This window comes from Corythoichthys intestinalis, chromosome 2 (genome assembly GCF_030265065.1).
Source record: "Corythoichthys intestinalis isolate RoL2023-P3 chromosome 2, ASM3026506v1, whole genome shotgun sequence".
Classification (NCBI taxonomy): Eukaryota; Metazoa; Chordata; class Actinopteri; order Syngnathiformes; family Syngnathidae; genus Corythoichthys; species Corythoichthys intestinalis.
The window spans coordinates 59,163,729-59,185,562 of record NC_080396.1 but is presented as its reverse complement, the minus strand read 5'-3'; the positions used below and the strand labels follow the sequence as shown (position 1 = coordinate 59,185,562).

Below are 21,834 nucleotides of genomic sequence, written 5' to 3'. Positions count from 1 at the left end.
AATGCATACTACTGTAAATAGACCTACCTGTGGTGCATGTGCATTTGTCTCAATTGTAAGTCTGAAAGCATTAGCAGGTGATCTCGAGTCTGTCTTGCTCAGAGTACTACTACTAGTAGTACTACTTATATTGTGGTCTCCCAAACCAAGAGTGCGTGACCCATCCCAGTCCTACCACTACAGAGTGCAGATGCCCTTGAGGTAAATGAAAACATTTGCTTGTTGCCAGAGCAGCTCACGTCCGGCTTTGTACGGGACAACACGACTTGGCAGGTGACGCGTGTACCAAGCAGAACTGGCGACCGCGGCGGTGGCCTACTTATTTTCTTCCCGCACAGGCCGCAACCCAGAAACACATCTCCGTTTGTTCTCAACAAAGGCTGACCTGCATTCAGGTGAAACTCAGCCTCTTTGTCCCCACACACCAGCGGCGGTCCTCCCCTATCTCCTCATCATTCTTTTGTAAATTCTGCAGTTTAACTTGACATGGCGACACCATCATCTCATATCAACATCTGCAATTACCAGACAAGCGACACTCAGTTCCCACGGGTGTGTGTGATTGCAATTAAAACCATCGGGCAAATGTTAATTAAGAAAACTACTTGAGACCAGAAAGGGGGGATGTTGTAAATGTTTGTCACTTTTAACCTCCATCTTCTTTTTTAAAATTATGCCTAATTTATACTGGAGCAAATTGCAACAGAGACAAAATCAAGATTTTTTTTTTTTTTTTTAACTTTGTGCTGTGTTGTCTGTCATTACAAATATACATTATACACGAACACGTCTTTTGATTGCCAAGGTGATAGGCTCCCAAACTTACTATTAGTTTAGTATTTAACACAGTTGTAGTTACACTAACCAGTGCTTTTCAATTATTGTCTGTTACACCCCATCGGGAGGAGGAAAATGCTTCACGCCACCCCTCAACTTTCTGCCGCCACTGTGAATAGTATCATTTGTCTTTAAAATTATTCAGTACACCTATGCATGACATTTTTTCTTTAATGTTAACAAGGAAACAAATGAACATAGATAAACCTACAATAAAGCATAACTTTATTAACATTGTTTTTGTCTGTAACAGAAAAGACTTAAAGCTTATCAATTTGCCAGAATATTTGCCATGGTGTGGGGTATTTTGCACTGAGCAACTTCGTATGCCATCTTATATGATGCTAACAGTGCTCACTGGTTTACAGATGTTCTCACTGAAAAAAATCAGGTGGCTTATCAATGTGATTAGAGTCTAATATTTTCTTAATTGATTTGGCTCCATGCTTTCCGCTGCCAACATTGTTAGACACAGTAAACATACTGGTCTTTCCTTGTCTTTGACTGTATTAAAAATGAAGCCAAATACTACGCTACATAAGCTTTATTGTATTTCCTCTTATTAGCTTTCTGGAGACATTTCCGACATCCTTGTCAAATAATTTTTCATGGTGTCACTGATAGACATGTGCCAATAACCGGTTTCAAGGTATACTGTGGTATGAAAACATCACGGTTTCAAAATCGCAGAAATTTCCGTCATACTGTCCCTAAGGTATTAGCTATTCTTTACGTACCATAAATGCAGGTAGAAGTCCCTCGCTTGCAGCTCCAAATCTCAACCCACCCCCACTGGTTGTTGCTCAGTGTCAGTGAGTCAGCTGTGCTACACGATGGCCGGAGGAGGTGAAACTCCTGAATTTGCGCCCCCATCGAAGAAAAATTAAATCGAACACTTCGGTGACAGAAAAGTTACAGACGGCCGCGGCTTAGAGGAGGAGGGCCAACCGACATGTAAAACATGTTTGCGGAGAGTGGCTGCTGAGGAGGGAATACCTCCAATAAGATTTGGCATTTTTACAAAATTAAAGGTTAGTAAACACTATCATGAATGTTTCGCACCGGCTACGAGCTCCAGCATGTTTAGCATGTCTAGAGGGTAATAAAACATGTTTTTCTTTCTGGCAACTGTCTGTGTTGAGAAAGAAAGTGTCTGTCTATAATGTAAACATGATACGAGTCATACACAAGTGCTTTTAATGGAATATAGTTCAATTATTTGTGTTCTGATAAAATAATGGTAAGCTGTGGTTTACGCTAACCTAAAGGACTGCATTTATTTTAATTTTGTTTAGAATATATATTTTTAATTTATTTTAACTTAACATTATACTTATGTTTCAATTTGCTAATATGTTTGAAAAAGCCTGTTCAATTGATTTTTTTTTTAAAAACCCAGATATCTAACAGTAACACATTTTAGAGCTGTAATTGCAATACCGTGAAACCGTGATATTTTTGCTTAAGGTGATCATACCGTCAGAATCTCATACCAGCACATGCATAGTCACTGAAGGGTTTGTTAAATCAATGCGCTTTATTCCTGCGCTTTTCTGTGTGCTCTTATTTGGTGCAAAAATACTGCGCACACTCTGAAAATGAGAATGCCACTGCCACCCACTGAGTGGATGTGCAATTACACTGTATTTTAGTATGGCAAAAGAGTACTTTCCCCGAGGTCACATGCGACCCCCAACCGGCATGGCTTGGCCCATACTATTTGAGAAGGACTTCTCTAAACCGACGCTTTTCAGTTACCTTGACATTGTGGCTTCACAAATGAGGCCATTCATCACCACTTCGCACCTTGTTTTTTTTTCACCATAGATGATCCAGAGATCAGACAACAATTCAAAGATGAAGGGTTCACCCTGGACAGGTTGGTGTCAGTGTTGTGTTGGAATTGTGTGGATTTTCTGTACTTGAAGCTTAATTAGTATGCAGTACATGCATAGGTCAAAGCCTGTTAAGAGTCAGTGTACTTTTTATTGCAAGTGCCTAGAGACAGATGATATAATCAATTAATTGACTGTAAACAATTATTTTGCCTGTGTGGAATTGATTGGTGGCTAATTGTGTCTTGTAGCATTTTAGACCAAATGGTGTGTGTGACTGTCATGCAACCAGCAGAGGCGCTGTTCATTCAGCTAATTTGTTGTTTAAAAGGAGCCAAGTGTAACATAAGCTTTGGGAAGCTGAGATATACATACGCGTATATATTGTGGACCGCTGGTCTTGCTCAGCTCCTCAGTGAAGCATTGTTCTGATCAATCAAAATGACATAGAAACACACATAGGGAACAGAATATTCTAAAAGATACCCTCCAATTCTTTAAATAAATGAATAAATAAAAATAACTTTTATTAATTAATTGATTCTTAATTTTCCCAAAGTGTAAGGAATTGTAGTCAAATTGCCATCAATGGGAGGGATGTGTATGTCAACGTGTCTGGCAAAAACCAGCATAAACTATATCCTTTTAATGGCCTCTATGAGATATTTACATTTGGAGCTTTTCGGCACGCAAACTGCTGGAGGAATGTTCACCAGCTGACACTACCACAGTTCATCGGGTTATTAAATCAGAGCCAATACGAGGCCGACTTGCGGCCATTGTGTTGATTGATGAGCCGAGGTTTATTTGCTGAGGCGGTGCGTTTGTTCTGCTGTAATTGTCTACCAGATGGCTAAGCTAACTGCTCTTCAACGCCTTCAGACCAGCAGGGGTCTGAACATCTCTCTACTAATGACATCATGTCCCTAAACAACACTGGCTTGCTTTTTTAAGATCCCTTATTTTCAGGATAGCTTCCTTTGACTCAGTTGGAATCTGCCTTTAATTTGCCATTTCAAATGCACTATGTTTTTGAAGTCAGAATAGAACACTCCAATGTGAGCACAGGATTGAGGTTTACCTGTGACAAGTCAGATTGGAATAGAAAAAGGATGGAGGTGGCTGCGGGAGTCATCCATCATAGCCCCTCAAGGGGAGCTGGAGCTAAAGCTGCTCTGAAGTGCGATCTGTCAGCTGCTCTTGTGGTTGCAAGGGGGAGGGGGGCAGTTGTGAGGGTTTTAGCAAGGGGGTCAGTTTGGGTTCATACAACTGCCATGTACACATAGAGAGGTGTTCTTGTCAGACTAACCCGTATCACGCTTTTTATAAAAGGCCACCTCTTAGCGGGTGAATCCACCCCCTTCCTCTGTTTAATGCAAGCATTTTTTGGTAACTTCTACTTGGCTCCGCCCACCACATTCAAACCTCCAAGCGCATCCCGCAGATGTTGAGCCACATCTGTCGATACGTCCCAAGATGGATTGTTGTTCTGCATGCTTATTGATTTGGCACAGGCCAGAGATATAAGTATCATTTGTCATTTCTGGAAATATTTGGAGTCCTAGTTAAAGCCCAGAGTGGGAGGTGCACTGGGCCTTGAGGGGAGTGGGTGGCTTGTCTGCTGTTGGGGGTATTTTTGGACTTTGATGAATGACTGTGCGGCTTTTGTTTTTTACTGCGAGCACTGCGGCCCTTTAAATACAATTTGCTTTCAGCGTGCTCCAAGAAAAACAATGCGACTGGTCTGAGCTCTGAGCAGCAGCATCCTGTCATGTGGCGCAACCCGGCCAGCAGGGTGGTCCCGGCAGAAGCGTCAGTGGTGAGGAAGAGAAGGGAGGGGTTACGGTTTCGGACATAAAGTGCTGCAGGACATTGTAAGCCGCCCTGCAGGCCCTTTTGCGGCCAGAAACATGCTCTGAATTAGAATGCCTCGATGTCAAGATCTATTGCAATAAATCCTCTGATACAGACAAAATCTGTTAAGAATTGGTGTTGAACCTCCGATTTTTTTCAGATTAAAAAAATGCTGAAAAAACTCAAGTGGCTTTTGAACCTGCTTGCAGAGTAGTAAGTGGCACCTTCCTTTATTTGACCTCGTCCTTCTGCTGACAACAGTTTATGACAGAGTGAACACACCGGTGTTTCCTCGTCGCTCGCCATAGTCACAGTTATGCTAAGTGCTACATGAAATCCGGTATTTCCTGAGCTTAGCTATATTCTGACTTTCCTTTTTGTCTTAAAATCTCAGTCTCTCTGGGGTTTCTTTTCTTCCCTGTTAAATATGTTTCATGTTTATCTACTACAAGTTTGTCCATTGCATATTAATCCTCCTGCTCTATGTTCAGTTCATAAAAACCCTACACAAAGAGCTAATAGGCATTTCTTCCCACCCTTTGACAATGAGAGCACCATGGCCGTCTTAAATGCAATGGGTGTGCAATGACACTTTATTATAGTATGGCAGAAATGTATGTTTCCCCAGGCTACACACACCCAAACATTGCACCAACCCTACCAAAATGGACCTGCCCCAACATATGAGAAGATCTGCTTTCTAGGCTCCAGACTAACATTTTTTACTAGGAGCACAATGGCCACTAACTTAAAATTTTAGGGCCACAAGCAGAAGATTCAGGGGCGCACACTGTAAATCAACATGCAAAGTTTTCCTTTAATTTTCAATCTTTAACCGTTAAATACTATTCATTAGAGCTGGGAATCTTTGGGCACCTAACGATTCCATTACGATTACGATTCAGAGGCTCCGATTCGATTATAAAACGATTATTGATGCACCCGTCTCCTTTTTTTTTTTTTTTTTTTTTTTTTTTTTTTTTTAATGTTTTGTACATTAGTTCCAAAATTGTTCAAAAATCCTCTCAGGCTAAACCAAACTACTATTTCAGTATCAAGTTAACATATAGCAGTAAACAAATATACAAAAATAACAGTAAATAAAAAGCTCCAGTCCCCATTCTGTATCAGCAGCTTTAAACTACATTCAATTAATTTAATGTTGTGAATCAATCTTTAAAGTTGTTAAAATTCCATAATTTCCCTTTTGTCTACTTTCGACATGTGAAAGTTTTAAAACTATTTTAAAGATAGATTCAAGTCAATATTTTACCGATTTAGGAGTATTTTAGATAAAAAGTTAATTAGGTTTGCTTGGAAGGTTCGCTACAACAGCCTTGCAGGGAAGTGTACTGCTTTAAGATGCCGGCCGTTTACTAACGCCCGCATCTAGCTTTTTGTAGATGTGCTGCTAACACTACCGAATCTATATTGCATCTAGTCCTGTATAAATTATATCTACCGTAACATTATGTGGATGTACTTTGTAGCAGCTTTTCGGCAGCAGTCAGGTATGCTGTTGTGTTTTTTTTATCTCGTGGCATGAGTTGAGCTAGAGCCGTGAGTTGAGCATTGGCATTACCCGAGGAGCCGGGTAATGAGAAGCATGATGTTTAGCTGCTCTCGCTCCGTTCCTCATTGCATCCCGAAGACCGCTCGGCGCGCTGAGTGCGTTGTACTTCCGCTTTACTTGGCATATTTCAATAATCGGAATTTGGATGTTTGTGAATTGTTCTCGAATCTTCCACGGCCGAATTGCGAATAATCTAAGAATCGGAAATTTTGCACACCTCTTTCATAAAACTACAAACTTATAAATTTATAGTTTATTCTCTGTCACTTTTGACATCAACTAATATACTGCTTAAAAATTAGGTTAACATGGAAATTTTGTTCTATTTCTGTCGCTGTCCCCCGGCACTACAACCAGTCAGCAACGGACAAATCACCTGCAAGGACACTGGCCAACCCAGAAATGGACATCCACACTCTACACTTTATTAACATGGAGGAGCGTATCATTTTAGCATTGTGCAACCAGCACATACTTAATGATACCTGTCGGCATGGTTTTCGAGACATAAGTAAAAAAGCAGCAGTATGGGAAGTTGTTTGCACTCAGAAAAAAACAGAAATTTTAAAATGCCCTCCAAATTCATAGCTAATCAGAGACGAGCGATGACGCCCAGGCAATGGGGGGTGCGTGTTGCTGTCACTTGTCACTGCAGTTGCATCGCGTCCCGTGTGTTGGCGTTCAGCTCAATGCCGATGACTTTCACATTTCACCATCGCTCATCGCCTCCCGTATGTCAAAACCCTGAGTGATACTTATTCCCCCCCTTTGAAACAGTGCCTGCGGGTTTGTTGGAAAGACTTCTTGTCCTTTTCGCCATTATTCGTAAGCAGTGTTGTTAATCTTACTTTAAAAAAATAATTAATTACAGTTACAAATTACTTCTCCCAAAAAGTAATTGCGTTAGTAACTCAGTTACCTTAATGTAAGAGTAATTAGTTACTTGGCAAAGTAACTGGTGATAATTTTCATGTTTTTTTTAACTCAAAAAAAAAAAAAAAAAAAAAAAAAACAGCTCACACAATGTGAAGTAATTGGCCCGAGCCCAATTCTTTACCCTAAACTTAACTAGACACAGGTGTATTGCGGATATTGCGATAACTAGATAGTAACCTTTGCTATATGTGGACGTCATTTAATGTTGTGAATCAACCGTTAAAGCATTAGTTCCCTTCTGTCTATTTTCGACATGTGTAAGTTTTAAAACAGTTTCATCATTTAAAGATAAATTTGTTAATTTTTGCCGATTTAGGAGTATTTTAGATCAAACGTTACTTAGGTTCGCTAGGAAGGTTCTCTACAACAGAGCCTTCTTGAGAAGTCTACTGCTTTAAGATGGCAGCTGTTTACTAATGCATCTAGTTCTTTATAATAAATGTTGCTAATGCCGCCGTGTCTGTCATTGCATCTAGTTCTGTATATATGTGATATCTACCGAATGTGGGCGTAGTGTGTAGGCTATCGGCTACAGTTAGGTATTATTGGAGCCACCTAGCATAGTAGCATCGCGTTTGCAACGCAACACACTCCCTTGCCTCCTCCGCACTCCTGCTCTACTCTCTCGTCTCCGTGAGTCCGTCTTTTTCAGACTTTTCTCACGTCAGTCAACCAACATCGCAATGCATAGTAACGCACGCCTTTCCCGCCTCAGTAACGGTAACGGCGTTGCCAACATGAGAAAAGTAATTAATTAGATTACTCACTACTGAAGAAAATAACACCGTTAGTAACGCCGTTATATTCTAACGCCGTTATTAACAATACTGTTCGTAAGTGCTGTCAAGTTTTCCTGCTACCCCAATTATAACCCGCTCCACACATGGCATAACTCCACCTTCTTTTTCTTCTGTTTTATTTTCACTCGGCAAAGCAGCTCGTTACATTACCGTCAACTAGTGGATTTAACAGTGAAAGAGCTTGTCAGCAACGACAACAACAAATCCCAGCAATGTTACTGGTCAAGCATTTGTGAGCAGATGAAAAAAATACTCGTACTGGCTCTAACTTTAGTCACAAAATGCGACTATTTGGTCGCAGTGTGGAGCCCGGGCTTTAGAGTCTTTTCACATTAAGACTAAACATAGCTCACTGGAGGGTCCAGTGTGCATTCCCCTCTTCTATTGCCATTTTGTATTTGTTACCAATGAAGCAGCCACTAGAGACATGTTACTACATTACAATAGTTTCCACTTCCTGGCCTTTTAAAAAAAAAAAAAAAAAAAAAAAAAAATCCAGTTTAGTGGTGTCACAAAACAAACATTGGAAAGACAAAGACACACTAAACCACATTGATGGAGTTTATCTTTCGATTGTTATTTTTTATATTGTTTGAGACATAAGCAAACATTCAATTGCAAATCAAGCCCTCCAAAGTAATATCTCACATTAATTTTAAAACAGAAAATTCCAAGGGTTCATGATGACACAACTTGTGTGAATTAAAACCCAATAATTACACTGTAAATCTATGCTGCTGAATAATCAATGACAACATTTAAAAGAATGCCTCTATAGCGGTTCTTAAGTTGATGACGGAGTTCCTTTCTTACGTGGAAATGTAGCAAAGGCTAATGCAGAATCAGATAAATACATGCAAAATCAATCAAATGTAAACAGTAAAGAGGGACCATGTTTTTATCATGTGCTATTGTTTATTCTAATCTCATAATGTCACAGGTTTAACCATTGTAAACACAGGAACCCTGTAGTACATTAAAGGATCAAAAATGAAGAAGGTGCCACAGAAGCTTCCTCGTATCCCTTTAGGATTTAAGCTGTTCCCATTTTGGGCCCTGAGCCAGCATCAGAGCTTGCTCTATTACTGTATGGATCATCTTTTAAGACCGTTAAACATCAGCAGGAACTACGCTCTGCTAATGACTCGGAGGAGTTCATTACTTTCAGCCCTTTGACTTGCTGAGCTCAACAGTCAATGGAGGTCTATGGTTTGAGTTTAGTGAGTTACCGGAAGTAACGAGAAAAAATAAAATAAAATAAAACAGGACGGCGAATAGAAGAAAGTCAGACGTTTGAATGACACCTAATTATTTGCCTTGTCTATCAAAGTGTGTTTTGATGTAGGGATGCGATCAAACATGATCCAAACAACTTCAAGCCTTCAAATGGGAATGATTTCTTTAGCGCGCACATTCTCACACACAGGACTGATTGTATCGCCACAGCTTCTCAACGCTCGATGGCCATTGTCTATTCATTTTCATTCCAGCCTGCCAACATGTCCTGCTCACAGCAGGATGGCGGGAGAATGATTTCCCCCTTACCCCTTTCTATATCTCCCCTCATAGCGCACAAGCCCATTCTATCTGGATAGAATCAAAGACAAATTTCTTTCCCACTGTTATTGGTATCCGCAACAAAATGCAATGGAAAAAAATTATATTAATTATATGTATTTCTTAAAAATGATAAATACCTACCTCTACCTTTAGTAGGCACGGATTAAAAAATACCCATACAATCATTTTCAAGTCTGCAACCTGTTTAACACGTAAGAAACATCAATTATTTATCCTTTAATTTTATTTAAAAAATATTATTATCCTTTTGTTTTATTGCAAGGTATCTTTATATTTTCATTCATGTATACCTATAAAATTTCGTGCCCTTCAGAGGGTTACGTAAATTGTGAAACAATGGAAAAGGAAGGAAAAGGCTGAAGGGCAACGGACCTTGAGGCTCACGACTACATTAAACAACTTTCACATTGAGTCAGTCAAGTCAAGTGTAAGAAAATAATGATTGTCTTCAAGAAAGATGAACATCTCGACATGTAAAAGCAGGCAAGTGACAGTCCAGTAGATGAAAGGAAATGCTTACGTTACAGTATTTAGGGTGGTAACTTCACCTTGCTTTATTATTTACCTTACACAACATTGCTCTATACTGTAGATACAGATTATACGATGCTGCCATATTTGCACATAATATTGTTATTCAGGGTAGCAGTTCCTAAATGATTATTCTCATTCATTTTTTCCCTCAAAATTAAAGGTATTAAAGAGATTTAGTTTTAATTTTTATTTTTATTGTTAGTTCAATGATCTTGGATTGAAGAATGACATTGACTAGCAATGAAAATACCACTTGTGTGTTAGGATTTGCTTGAACAGTTAAACAAAAGTGTACAGTGTGTCTTTGGAAGAACTTCAATGCAAATACACGAAATAAAAGGCAGATTTGGGCATTTTTTTCTATTGTGTTTTCTATTTTGTTCTTTTGTAAATGATTCATAAAATATATATCTTTTGTTGTTGGGATTTTTATAGATTTTTATTTTTCAAAATAAAGCCCAGTTCATTTTGTTAGCTTCAGATATATCACTCAGATATTCATATTTTAAATTACTATGTCAATTTTTGAGGTTCAAAATCAAATTTTCCTTCCATTTCACCATATGTGGTGTCAAGCTGATGCAATTGTTACATCGATCCAGAGTCACATGATTGACAAGAATCTTGATGGACAAAAATCTATATCTGTTGATTTATTCTGCTTGTCCTTATGCAGTTTTAAGTATTACTGCACATGCATCAACGGATATACGTTTTGTTTGTCAGAACAGAGCGGAGGGGAACATCAGAAGCTTAATCCCTCTGGAGGCTAGAGCATGAACTGATATCTTCTCTAACAGCCCCTCCATCAACCCCGCCCCCACTCTCTAGTGTCTTTCCTAGAACTTGAACAAACAGCCTGTGCGTGTAGGACCCAGCAGACAGATGTTTAGGATTACTTTCACCTCATTGCTCTATTGTGTGCACGTAAAGCGAGCTCAGCTGATGTGGAATGCCACTCATTCTGGCTCCTGCAGGGCTCCTCCTGTTTATCGAGGTGCCATCTGCACTCAAGACACTCTGACGCCATCTTCAAGAGGAGCACGGTGGGAAGATGAAGGCACTACATATGCAATTATTTATTTTTTTTGTTTTAAGAAAGTACATCAGATGTGCTAACACATTTCGGTACAGTTGTACATTAACCCTTCATGGAACAACATTGTGGACAGTGATCAATGTGCAAATTGTACAAGACATCAGTGCATAAAAACAATGAAAGAAATAGTTAGGGGCAATCATTTAACCACTGACAGATGGCAGGCTCAGCAATAGAATTGCATGCGACTAATAGTGAGATAATGAACAACTTCGCTTTCTTAGAGGTTGGGCAGGGCTGGCATTTTTGAAAATTTTTTTTATTACAATGTATCCATCCATTTCCTACTTTTATGCTGCACACAGCCATAGGTGAGCTGGAGCCTATCCCAGCTGACTTTGAAAGAAACTAGTCGCCAGCTAATCGCAGGACACTGTACAATAAACAATAAAACAGTTATGGTTCACTCACATCCATCCCTATGGTCCGCCCCTATGGAAAAAAACTACAGTATAGTGATCCCTTTACATATACGGTATGTGTTTTATATATATATATATATATATATATATATATATTTATATTTTTATATATATATATATATATATATATATATATATATATATATATATATATATATATATATATATATATATATATATATATATATATATATATATATATATATATATATTAGGGCTGTCAAACGATTAAAATTTTTAATCGAGTTAATTACAGCTTAAAAATTAATTAATCGTAATTAATCACAATTAATCGCAATTCAAACCATCTATAAAATATGCCATATTTTTCTGAAAATTATATATATATTCTGTAAAATAAATTGTTGGAATGGAAAGATAAGACACAAGATGGATATATACATTCAACATACGGTACATAAGGACTGTAGTGGGCATTTTACTCTACTGTCATTTAAATCTGTCTATGCTGTCCTCACTCCGAAGCGTCTACTTTTTCCAAAGCTAGACAGCTAGTGAACGACGCCTTAATAATCAGACTTCTTCCTTTTTCATCTGATTTATTAGTAAAATGGCCTGAAACCATTGTCCTCTTTAGACCGTTGTAAAACTACAAAAAAAAAAGTACACAAGCATTGCATTAGCAACAACGTTAGCCTAGCACGCTATACAGCTTCACTAAACATAAACAAAAAGCGTCTCATACAAAAAATATAACATTTCGCTTACTAACATAATATGTACATTCTTTACAACAACCATACTCACGGACAAATCTTGTCCAAGGATCATATAGGCACAACATTACAACGTAGGCGTCAGCCCGAGACGTTGTGCAGCCATATTGAACTGGCAAGAAAACAATAAACCATGTCGCAAAGCGACCACAAGAGTTCGCTGTTAGACAGCACCAAAAGCCTCGCTGTAAAACTTACCAAAAGGCAGAATACTGTCTGAGTGGGACATGTGCGTTAATTGCGTCAAATATTTTAACGTGATTAATTAAAAAAATTAATTACCGCGCGTTAACATGATAATTTTGACAGCCCTAATATATATATATATATATATATATATATATATATATATATATATATATATATTTTTTTTTTTTTATAATTCCATTAATTTGTTCCACAGCCCAAAAACCTACACTAAATCCTTAATAAATACTGCTGGTACTATTACAAATGGCAATTACACACAACAAAACAAATACATCATTAATAAAAAACGGAATGATAAAATAATAATAACAATAATTCCTGTAATAATGTAACGAATCGGGTTCGAATGTGGCGGATGTGTTTTGCGTGGTATACCTGAACGCACCGCGTCGAGGACGTGATAGAGAGAGGGAGAGGTGCGGCAGAGTTATTGCTTTCTCTTTTAATGTTTTGTTGAGAAACCGTCAACTACGGTAGACAGTAGGCCTGTTATGTTGCACAAGTTCTGAAATAAATGATAAAAACCTGATGAAGCTGGCGATTTCTTCTCCAATGCAGATTCTTTACTCCTGACACCTTGTCAAATACAGATTCATGACTCTTGACAAGGTGATGATTCTGGAACTTTGGTTTGGTGCTGTTCCAGTGAAATTTACAAAGAAAACATCAAAATTCCCTCAGTCCTTGCCTTGATGATATGGGGCTGCATGTCAGGCAAAGGCACTGGGGAGATGGCTGTGGTTAAAGCTTCAATAAATGCACAAGTTTACACTGAAATTTTAGACAGCTTTCTTATCCCCTCAATTGAAAATATGTTTGTTATTTTCCAAGATGACAATGCATCATGCTACAGAGCTAAAACTGTTAAAGCATTCCTTGGAGAAACCCTCGTCCAGTCAATGTCATGGCCTGCAAATAGCCTGTATCGGCCAGAGACCCTGGTGTGTGAGAAGCCGCCGGTCGTCTGCCGAGTGGCCTTTTCGATGGACAGGGAGCATTGTCACCCACAAAATGCATGCCACTTCCTTATTAAAACGTTTGCCATAATCCCAGTATTTGGCATAACATAAAACACGTAGCTCACTCACTTCGTCATCCAGCCAATGGTTGCTTGTCGGACTTGTTTTGCCCATTCTTCGCGGTGAACAGGATGTTTTGGAAATCCGAAAAGCCTCACACCACTCTCCCTGGTGTAGCAACAAAAGCCTGCAGCACATTGGGCTGGCGTGACGCAAAAATAAACATATTAATCCGCAAAATCAGATGAATGCACAATCCTCCTGCATACAATACTAATGGCTGTATTGTGAAAATGATTAGTCCGCTGACATCACATTCACCTTCTTCCTCAATCCAGATGTAATACGAAATAAACACGCTTTTTTAAAAAATCTAGTCAAATCATTTTCTACATCTTGTTTTGAGTGTTAGAGACAATTTTAACAGAATAATGATTTACTTTCACTAAATATCACTATTTGTTCTTACTAAGCCTATACATCCAAAAATTGGTAATTTTTCACCTTAATCAAGAAAAATTTGCTTCCAGTGAATTAAAAACATTTAACATTGCAAAGCTTTTTTTTAAATTATTGCTTAAAATAAGTCTTTTTAACTCATTATCAGCCAGGTATTTTTCTTATTTCAAGAAACCTACGTGTGTAAAATTTACTCGAAGCACTGGTAGATAATTTCAATTATTTTTGGTAGATTTTCACTGAAAACAAGAGAATTTAACGAGTTTAAAGGAGGTGTGTTTTTGCTGTGTGAAGGTTCTCTCTTCAGTCTACTAATTGAATAGATGGATGTGTATCGGTGGTTACAGATGAATAAGAGTTGTGGATGTATATGTGCGTTAAATAAATCAAATTAACCTAATATGACCTTTTTTTAAGACTGAAAATGTGTTAGCATGCAGCCTGGATGAAACCGTGAAGCTCTATCCAAAACCGCATAAACAATTGGGTCAGATATTGTTTTGGGAGGAAGTGGTATGGACATTATCTTTTGGCACAGCATTTATCTTGTGAGGCGGAAGTGTCTTTGGGCCGAGGATGCTGCATCTTTAATTACCATTGATAAGGAAATACAGAAGGCTGGGGGAGGACAATCGGAGAGGGAGTGTTGAGGGACGGTGGAGCTGTGGTGAAGGAGGTGGTGGAATGGGGGGGGGGGGGGGGGGTGGAGCCTCCATGTTCACTTTTTAATTAAGGCTCCGTAGTGTAACTCGTCAATGTACATTATTGGAAGAATGAACGTCAATGCCGTTGCTTTTTCTCGCCCTCCTTTATCTCTGTCAATGATTCCCAGACATGATTTATGGTTCGTCTCCGTCTTTCAGTATCATCCATCAAGTGCCGCCTCTGCCGCAGCGCCACCCGTTGTAAATCATTCTGAAAGCCTGTCACTCATTTCCATTAACCGTTCCTCTGTCGCACTGGTCGGCACACCCCTTCGCCCCCCGACCCCCCGTTACCACCCTCATCCCTCCGTCCCCTCCCTCAGTGCACAACCTACAGCCGTGCAAGGTATCAGTTCCGTGCCGCTGCTTCGTCCGCCTACCTTCTTTTCAATAAATTAACGACTCTCCTCTGCTCTCGTGCCGTGAACAAAGAAGAAAAGTCGACGACCTACTCCTCCTCTCTTACCTAGCAAATGTCACGCAGGAAAAATATTGTTGTGCCACTGACTTTTCCTTTGGCAATATTTGAAGGGCTGTGACATGTTTACAAGGCCGCATTAGTGAGCAAGCAACATACAGGATGGTTGTTTTTTACGTCCACAAATGATTAATTTAAGTCTGTAATACCAATTCAGAGATTTATTTCTGCAATTATCTTAAAAAACATCTAAAAACTGACTAATTTCTGAAGATATGGCAATTTTTGGGGGAGCGACAGAGACACTTTGGTAAAAGTCCTCTCCCCCACTGTAGTTTTTCAGAACATATTCATATTAGTGTTTCAGTGCATTTTGGAGTTACTTTTTTATTATGAATTATTACTTAAATGTTAGCTTGCAAGCTTGCTAGCTGAAAGCTACACCTTTTTTTTTTTTTTTTTTTTTCCAGAGTGGAGTGGATTTAGTGAAAATATATTTCAGCCACATGACATTTTGAGGCGATTTTAAGAACTTGATGTGTATTACATTTCTATTAAGAGGGAAGACAAAAGTAGCATCCATTTATCAACATGGTGTGGGTTCAGTCTTCCTACGTTCTAGACTTGCACCAAAAGCTTTTTACAGCTACATGTATACCCGTATGTTGTCCGCACATAATGCATTTCGTATCAGGTGTATCCAATGATGATGCACACTTACTTTCTCACATCTTGTCATGATGTGTATCAAGGTTAAACCAGCTCAAAATGTGATCAAAGCCTTGACATTTTAACTCAGAATAATTCATAGTTTAATGGATGTCAAATTTTGACCTGCATTAAGCCATCCGATTCGGTTAAATGAAAATGTCATCATGATTCAAGGTTGTTAGCACTTTGCTGCTAAAAACAAAGTTACAAGTTCTCTTTCCTGTCTCTCTTCTCTTCAAACTATGTGGAGGAGAATTTAGACCTTGTGACTTTATTTTTATCTGAGTGTCCTATTGGTCTGAAGAGTTTTAATGTATCACATGGGAGTATGATATACTCCAATTGTGATTATTCATTGTATTTCGTTTATTAGGTGAAAGAAGCGAGCACGAAAGTGTTATCAGAGGACAGAGAGGAAAATAGAAAAGGTGAGAGACACAGAAGAATAACAACAACAACAAGAATTGCATTCAATGCTTAACACCATTTACCATTTAAACTAACTATGACTATAGTAGTGTTATCATTAGCTAATTGTATTTCCTGTTGACACCATTTTGGAGGCCTGATGATGGGGTGTCTGAGAAGTGATTAGGTGGGGTGGAGTGTACACAAATCAACGTTATGAGGTGTAGAACCCAGTCTTATGTCAATCACTTTTAAGTGCGGATATGTTGACACCCTATTCCATGCTGCCTGATCGCTAATCCTGGCACCGACAGTTTCTCTACTTGAGTGTGTCTAATTGCATTCCGTCATGCATGAATTATATCAGACTTGTGATAGTGCTGCAGACAAGTGGAAATGCTGTGCGGCGGCCGCCCCCCAGCCAAGTAGAGGGGTGAGCCAGCGCAGCCCGTCCCTCCGCCTGCGGCTCCAGCAAGGTGGCTGCCGTCATCTCCCCGGGACCCAGGTTGGTCTGTTGATCTTAAAGTGGAGAATTTACGAAGATATCAAAAATATTTGACTGACTAATCATATCTTTATTAAACAAACACACATCAACATGCCAAGTTGCAACCTCCTCATTCATTTACAGCGGCCTTTCAGACAGGTGAAGTAACACCGGTGTTCTCGGTCACTATATATACAAAGAATAAAAAAATTAAATCTCTCTTGCCCTCTAAACTTAAAGCTGGGATTAATTTTAAAAATCCCAGGGCCATAACCGATCCGATATACTAAGGCTAACAGCAATCACTGCTAGCCCTAGGATAGCAGCTTTGTTGTAGCAGACTGTGGCAACAATCTCTTAAATTAACAAAAAAAAAAAAAAAAAAAAAAAACAAGGGCTAGCCTTGAACTGTTCTCCTGTAATGGGATCAAGACTTGGACAGAGCTTTCCTGGGCAAACGTCCTATGAGTGCTGGCTGAAAATGGCTACCCTAATTTTTGCACTATAAAGCGCACCTGACTATAAGCCACAGCCCACCAAATTTGGCACGAAAACGGCATTTATTCATAGATAAGCCGCACTGGACTATAAGCCGCAGCTGTCCTCACTGTATCATGGGATATTTACACCAAAAGATATTAACCGGTACAACCTTATTTGACAGCGGCATCATACGACCGACTGTCATAAGACCAAATGAACCATCATTAAACTTTGAACCAATCAGTGCAAAGCTTTATTGCTTCAAGAAGCTTCATTTGGCCATCACTGCTCCCTTGGGGGAGACAGTCAACCTCTGCTGCCACCTGCTGTTGACTGTTGTCATCCAACATACCTCTTACCATGCATTGTAGCGCTACAGATGTAAATAACAATCAAAAATCATGTTCAGTGCTAAATATTTCTTCAGTTACTGTTCCAATTGTTTCATCAATTGCTAGTTATGGTATTTGCTAACACTTTATTTGACAGTGGTCCCATAAGACTGTCATTACACAATCATAATTATGACATGTCTCTGTCCTGAGCATTCGTGAATGCTTATAACAGATGTCATTAAGTGTTACTTGGCAAATGATCTCACTTTTGAATGGATGCAAAAGATCCAAGATGGACACAAATTGAGTTAGTGACATAATTTGCCAAATGACACTTAATGACATAAGCATTCAGTAATGTCCATGATAGTGTCATGTCATAATTTTGGTGATCTTATGACAGTCTTATGACACCGCTGTCAGATAAAGTGTTACCTAAAAAAATCAACAAATAAGCCGCACTGGACTATAAGCCACAGGTATCAAAATGAAGGAAAAAAGTAGCGGCTTATAGTCCGAAAATTATGGTACTTGGCACTAGCATAACGTTTAATTGTTACAGCAAACAGTGGATAGCTATCATTCTTTTGTAGCGTCATATAGTTTCAGATCGAATTCTATTCCTCAATAAAATCCCCTCTAATTTTTTGATGAAGTCTCTCAAAGCTTCTGAGAAGCTTTGTCTGCACTAGTGTAGCAGCCGAGAGCCATGTCGTGGCAAAATATGTCTAATAATCAATGGTTAGGCTTAAATCCTTTTCTGTAGCGGCAGCAGAGGTTCTTCTCATCACAACAAGTCAGCATCTACCTGAAATTAACTAGTTTTCTCACAAACGGAGCCTTTGGACCACTAGCTAATGGTGTGTTTTGAGAATAAAATACAGACCGAGTGCACGTGGATACCCATGGTAACTCAAGAGTGTTGTCATAACGGAACATTCGTTCTAGTCGTTTGACTTTGAATGCACCCTGAGTGGCAACGCTATCATGATGCGCCGGGCCGTGAAACAAAATTAAATGAAATTGTCTATTTTTTTTTTTTTTGTCAATACATTTACATACAATGAGAAAATATGAAGCGTTTTTGTAAAATAAATGACAAAATAGATAAAATCCCTATATAACCTGCTTCATTATAAAAGGAAAAAATGTAGCGACTTATAGCCTGAAAAATATGATATATGCATACAGTACAGGTCAAAAGGTTGAACACACATTTTATTCGTGGGTTTTCTTTATTTTCAAGACTATTTACATTGTAGATTGTCACTGAAGGTATCAAAACTATGAAGGAACATGTGGGATTATGTACCGAACAAAAAAAAAGTGACTGAAGATAAAAGTTTTATATTGTAGTTTCCTCCAAGTAACTACCCTTTTACTTTTTTTGTGTAAGAGGAGCTTGAAGAGCTTGTCGTCTGAAATAGTTTTTCCTCCATAGGTCTCCCTTATCAGGGTTAATTAGTGGAATTTGTTGCTTTATCAATTGGGTTGCTCACTTTAGTAAGCAATTGCCATATTGTGATTGAAATAACTCTCGAGAAAGCAAGAACAAAAGCCTAGCGTCACTGTTTGGGACTTGTATGGGACTCATGAAAGTTGAGATGCCACTGTAGCTCTCCAAAAATACACGTCTCTCATTCATAATCAATTGTCATGTTGCGCGCTCATCACTTGGCTGCAACAAATACGGTGTGGCGTTGCACATATTTGCAGGGAGTGGCAACCACAATCAGGTGGACATATGCATAACAGTAGCTGTGACAGGTGGAGCCTCCAAGGGCAGCCGTTTGGTGCGCCTCGCTCTCCTCGAAGTGGCGATAATTTGACAGCCCAAAAAGTCATGTCCAATGAAAGTAGAATTGCTCGGGCCTATCCTGGCGCATGTGTACATTGGGGTACGGTTAACTTTCATGTTTTTTTTTTCCCAATGAGTTTTAAAATACTCCAAATTGCTCGGCACCTAGATGGGAGGGGCCAGCCCTGCCGCTGGCTGTGGGAATGCTAAGAGCACTCTCGCCAAACAGCTTTTGAGTCTTCTGAAGGCGAGCTCTTTACACTATCCGCAATGGGCGGGCCACTAGTGGGCACTGAATTGAAGCATATTATTGTAATTTACATTTGAAGTGTCCAAGATCAATGTGTCATCAAACAAGCAGCTTTTCACAGCTCGTTCATATCAGGTGAGCCACACTTAAGATGTCAGTCGCAGTCAAAGTCAGCAAAGAACTATATTCACTGATCAAAAGAGCCAGATATGGCTTACGAGCTATATGTCACCAACCCCTGCTTCATTACAAACACCAAATTGCATTAATGCCTACTAAATTAAACAGAGGTGAATAGAGTAGCAAAAAATTTTACTTAAGTAAGAGTAGCTTTACTTAAAAAATAATCTTGCTCAAGTAAAAGTAAAAATAGTCACGTAAAAAAGTATTTGGTGAAAAGAATACTCGAGTAATGAGTAACATTATGAGTAACTGCTTACAAGGTTAGATTTTTTTATTTTTTTTATTTATTTTTTTTAAGTGTTTTTTTTTCTCAGCACAAAATGATCTATATGAACTGTCATTATACTGTTATTATACTGAACTAGGGCTGCAGTTATCAATTAGTTTAGGAGTGGATTAGTCTATCAGTTTGTTTGTTCGAATAATCGGATTAGGAAGATTTAATGTGCTGCAGAATCAATTTTTGGAGATGTAAAACAGGCTGCTAAGATTGCACTTTTAAAAGAGCATTAAATGCAAATACAAAATAAAATTTCCGAGTGTTTCTTTAAAATATGCAGAATTGCACTTTCAGTTAAGAATAAATTTAAATACCTGATCTTAGCCTCAAATGTTATTAAAAATAAATGATAGAATAAATAAATAAATGAGGATAAAAGTACAACAAAAGAATTGGATAACTTGCATAGCAAAAGTCAGTTAGCTTAAATGCTATAAAATATTATTATTATTATTATTATTATTATTTTTTTTTTTTTTTTTTTTTAATAATGCTTTTAACAAATCGTTCAAACACATATTCCCCCCAAAAACAGCTAAATATACCTATAAACCAAATTACGAAAAACATATTAGCTCAAACAAAATGTTGATCAATGAGTTAGGTCATATTCACTGTTGCCAATAGAGGGCAGTGCATCCACCAAAATCAATATAATTAAATGCAAACACTTTCAAAACAAACCATTACAACGCCACTCTAATTAAACAAATTCTGAAAGCAGCAACATTTTATTTGAAGCTTTTTTCAAAATCGAATTACTCAAGTTAATCGATTAATTGTTGCAGCACTACACTGCACTGTAACCTATTACATAACCACATTAAGCCAAAGAACGCACCAAAAAGATTCTTGAATTCCGGCGAGAGAAAAATATTACACAAATAAAGCATCATTCATCCAAAGAGCATGAATGCCCTCTAGTGAAGAAAATTCAAATTAAAAGGATAATTTCCATGGTCAATACCAAATAAATACTGGGAAAGAGGTTAAATTCTGTGCTTTCGAGTCATGTTGACGTCAGCACTCTATGTCAAATGCTTAATTTTTTACAGTGCTTTATAGACGTCATGTGACTGAACAGGCCGGCGTGATAATAGAACAGCAGGCACCAGTTTGACTGGTATCATGGAGTCATGTGATTATTGCGACATCTCATTGGTGAAACTGGCAGAGCCACTGTTGGCATCTCTAGCAAAAAAAAATAAAATCTAATACGTAGAATAAAGAGGAAAAATGTAACGATCATAGCCCAAAGTAACGGAGGAAGAGTAGTGTTTCTTCTTCACGAATCTACTCAAGCAAAAGTAAAAGCATGGCTTCGTAAAACGACTTTTAAAAGTACATTTTTCCTTAAAAGGTAAATGTAACGCTCAAAATGTAACGTGTAATCCACCGCTGAAATGAAGCAGTTTAACATAGCAGTTTTGAGTATATTAGTTCCAAATGGTTGATTATTGCATTCATTGTGCAAAAGCCTCAAATGTGTTTTCTTAATTTCAACAGTGGCAGCAGTCTTTTAAGAAGCTTTTGGAAAAAATAAGTAATTGGTTCAATGGAGTGACTGCTCCCGGGAGCCCCGATTCAATATTGAATTTAATTTTTTTTTGCCCTCCATTCTAATCAACACACAGATATCAACTCTAAGTAATACCCACAAACAGTGTAGGGTTTGTTTTCGAAGAGGGAAACTTTCAACTGCTGCCAACACTTTTTCTATTTGGGCAGCCTTGTTGTCACAATGTGCTGTCAGAATGACAAAGCCCCATTGAAGTTTTGCACTTAAAAATGACCATTTTGTGGAAGGGGGTCTTTTATCAGAAGCTATTTTCAATATCCTCCTGTCTTGCTGCATTTCTGTCCTGTAAGAAACAACGGGCC

The 21,834-nt window shown here is 38.5% G+C and overlaps 1 protein-coding gene across 3 annotated transcripts in view; it reads left to right on the top strand.

Moving 5' to 3' along the window:
• The window catches only part of LOC130912203 (teashirt homolog 2), an 82,578-nt gene that overhangs the window by 35,848 nt on the left and 24,896 nt on the right, over nt 1-21,834 (top strand). Inside the window, exon 2 of one of the 3 annotated variants that reach the window (XM_057830104.1) lies at nt 2,665-2,716. The exons of 1 other annotated variant lie outside the window; for it this stretch is intronic. In XM_057830104.1, coding sequence (XP_057686087.1) covers nt 2,665-2,716 — 52 coding nt within the window. Of the gene's footprint in view, nt 1-2,664; nt 2,717-14,618; nt 16,643-21,834 lie in introns of those variants that run through there. One more of the 3 variants, XM_057830107.1, reaches the window with a different exon arrangement.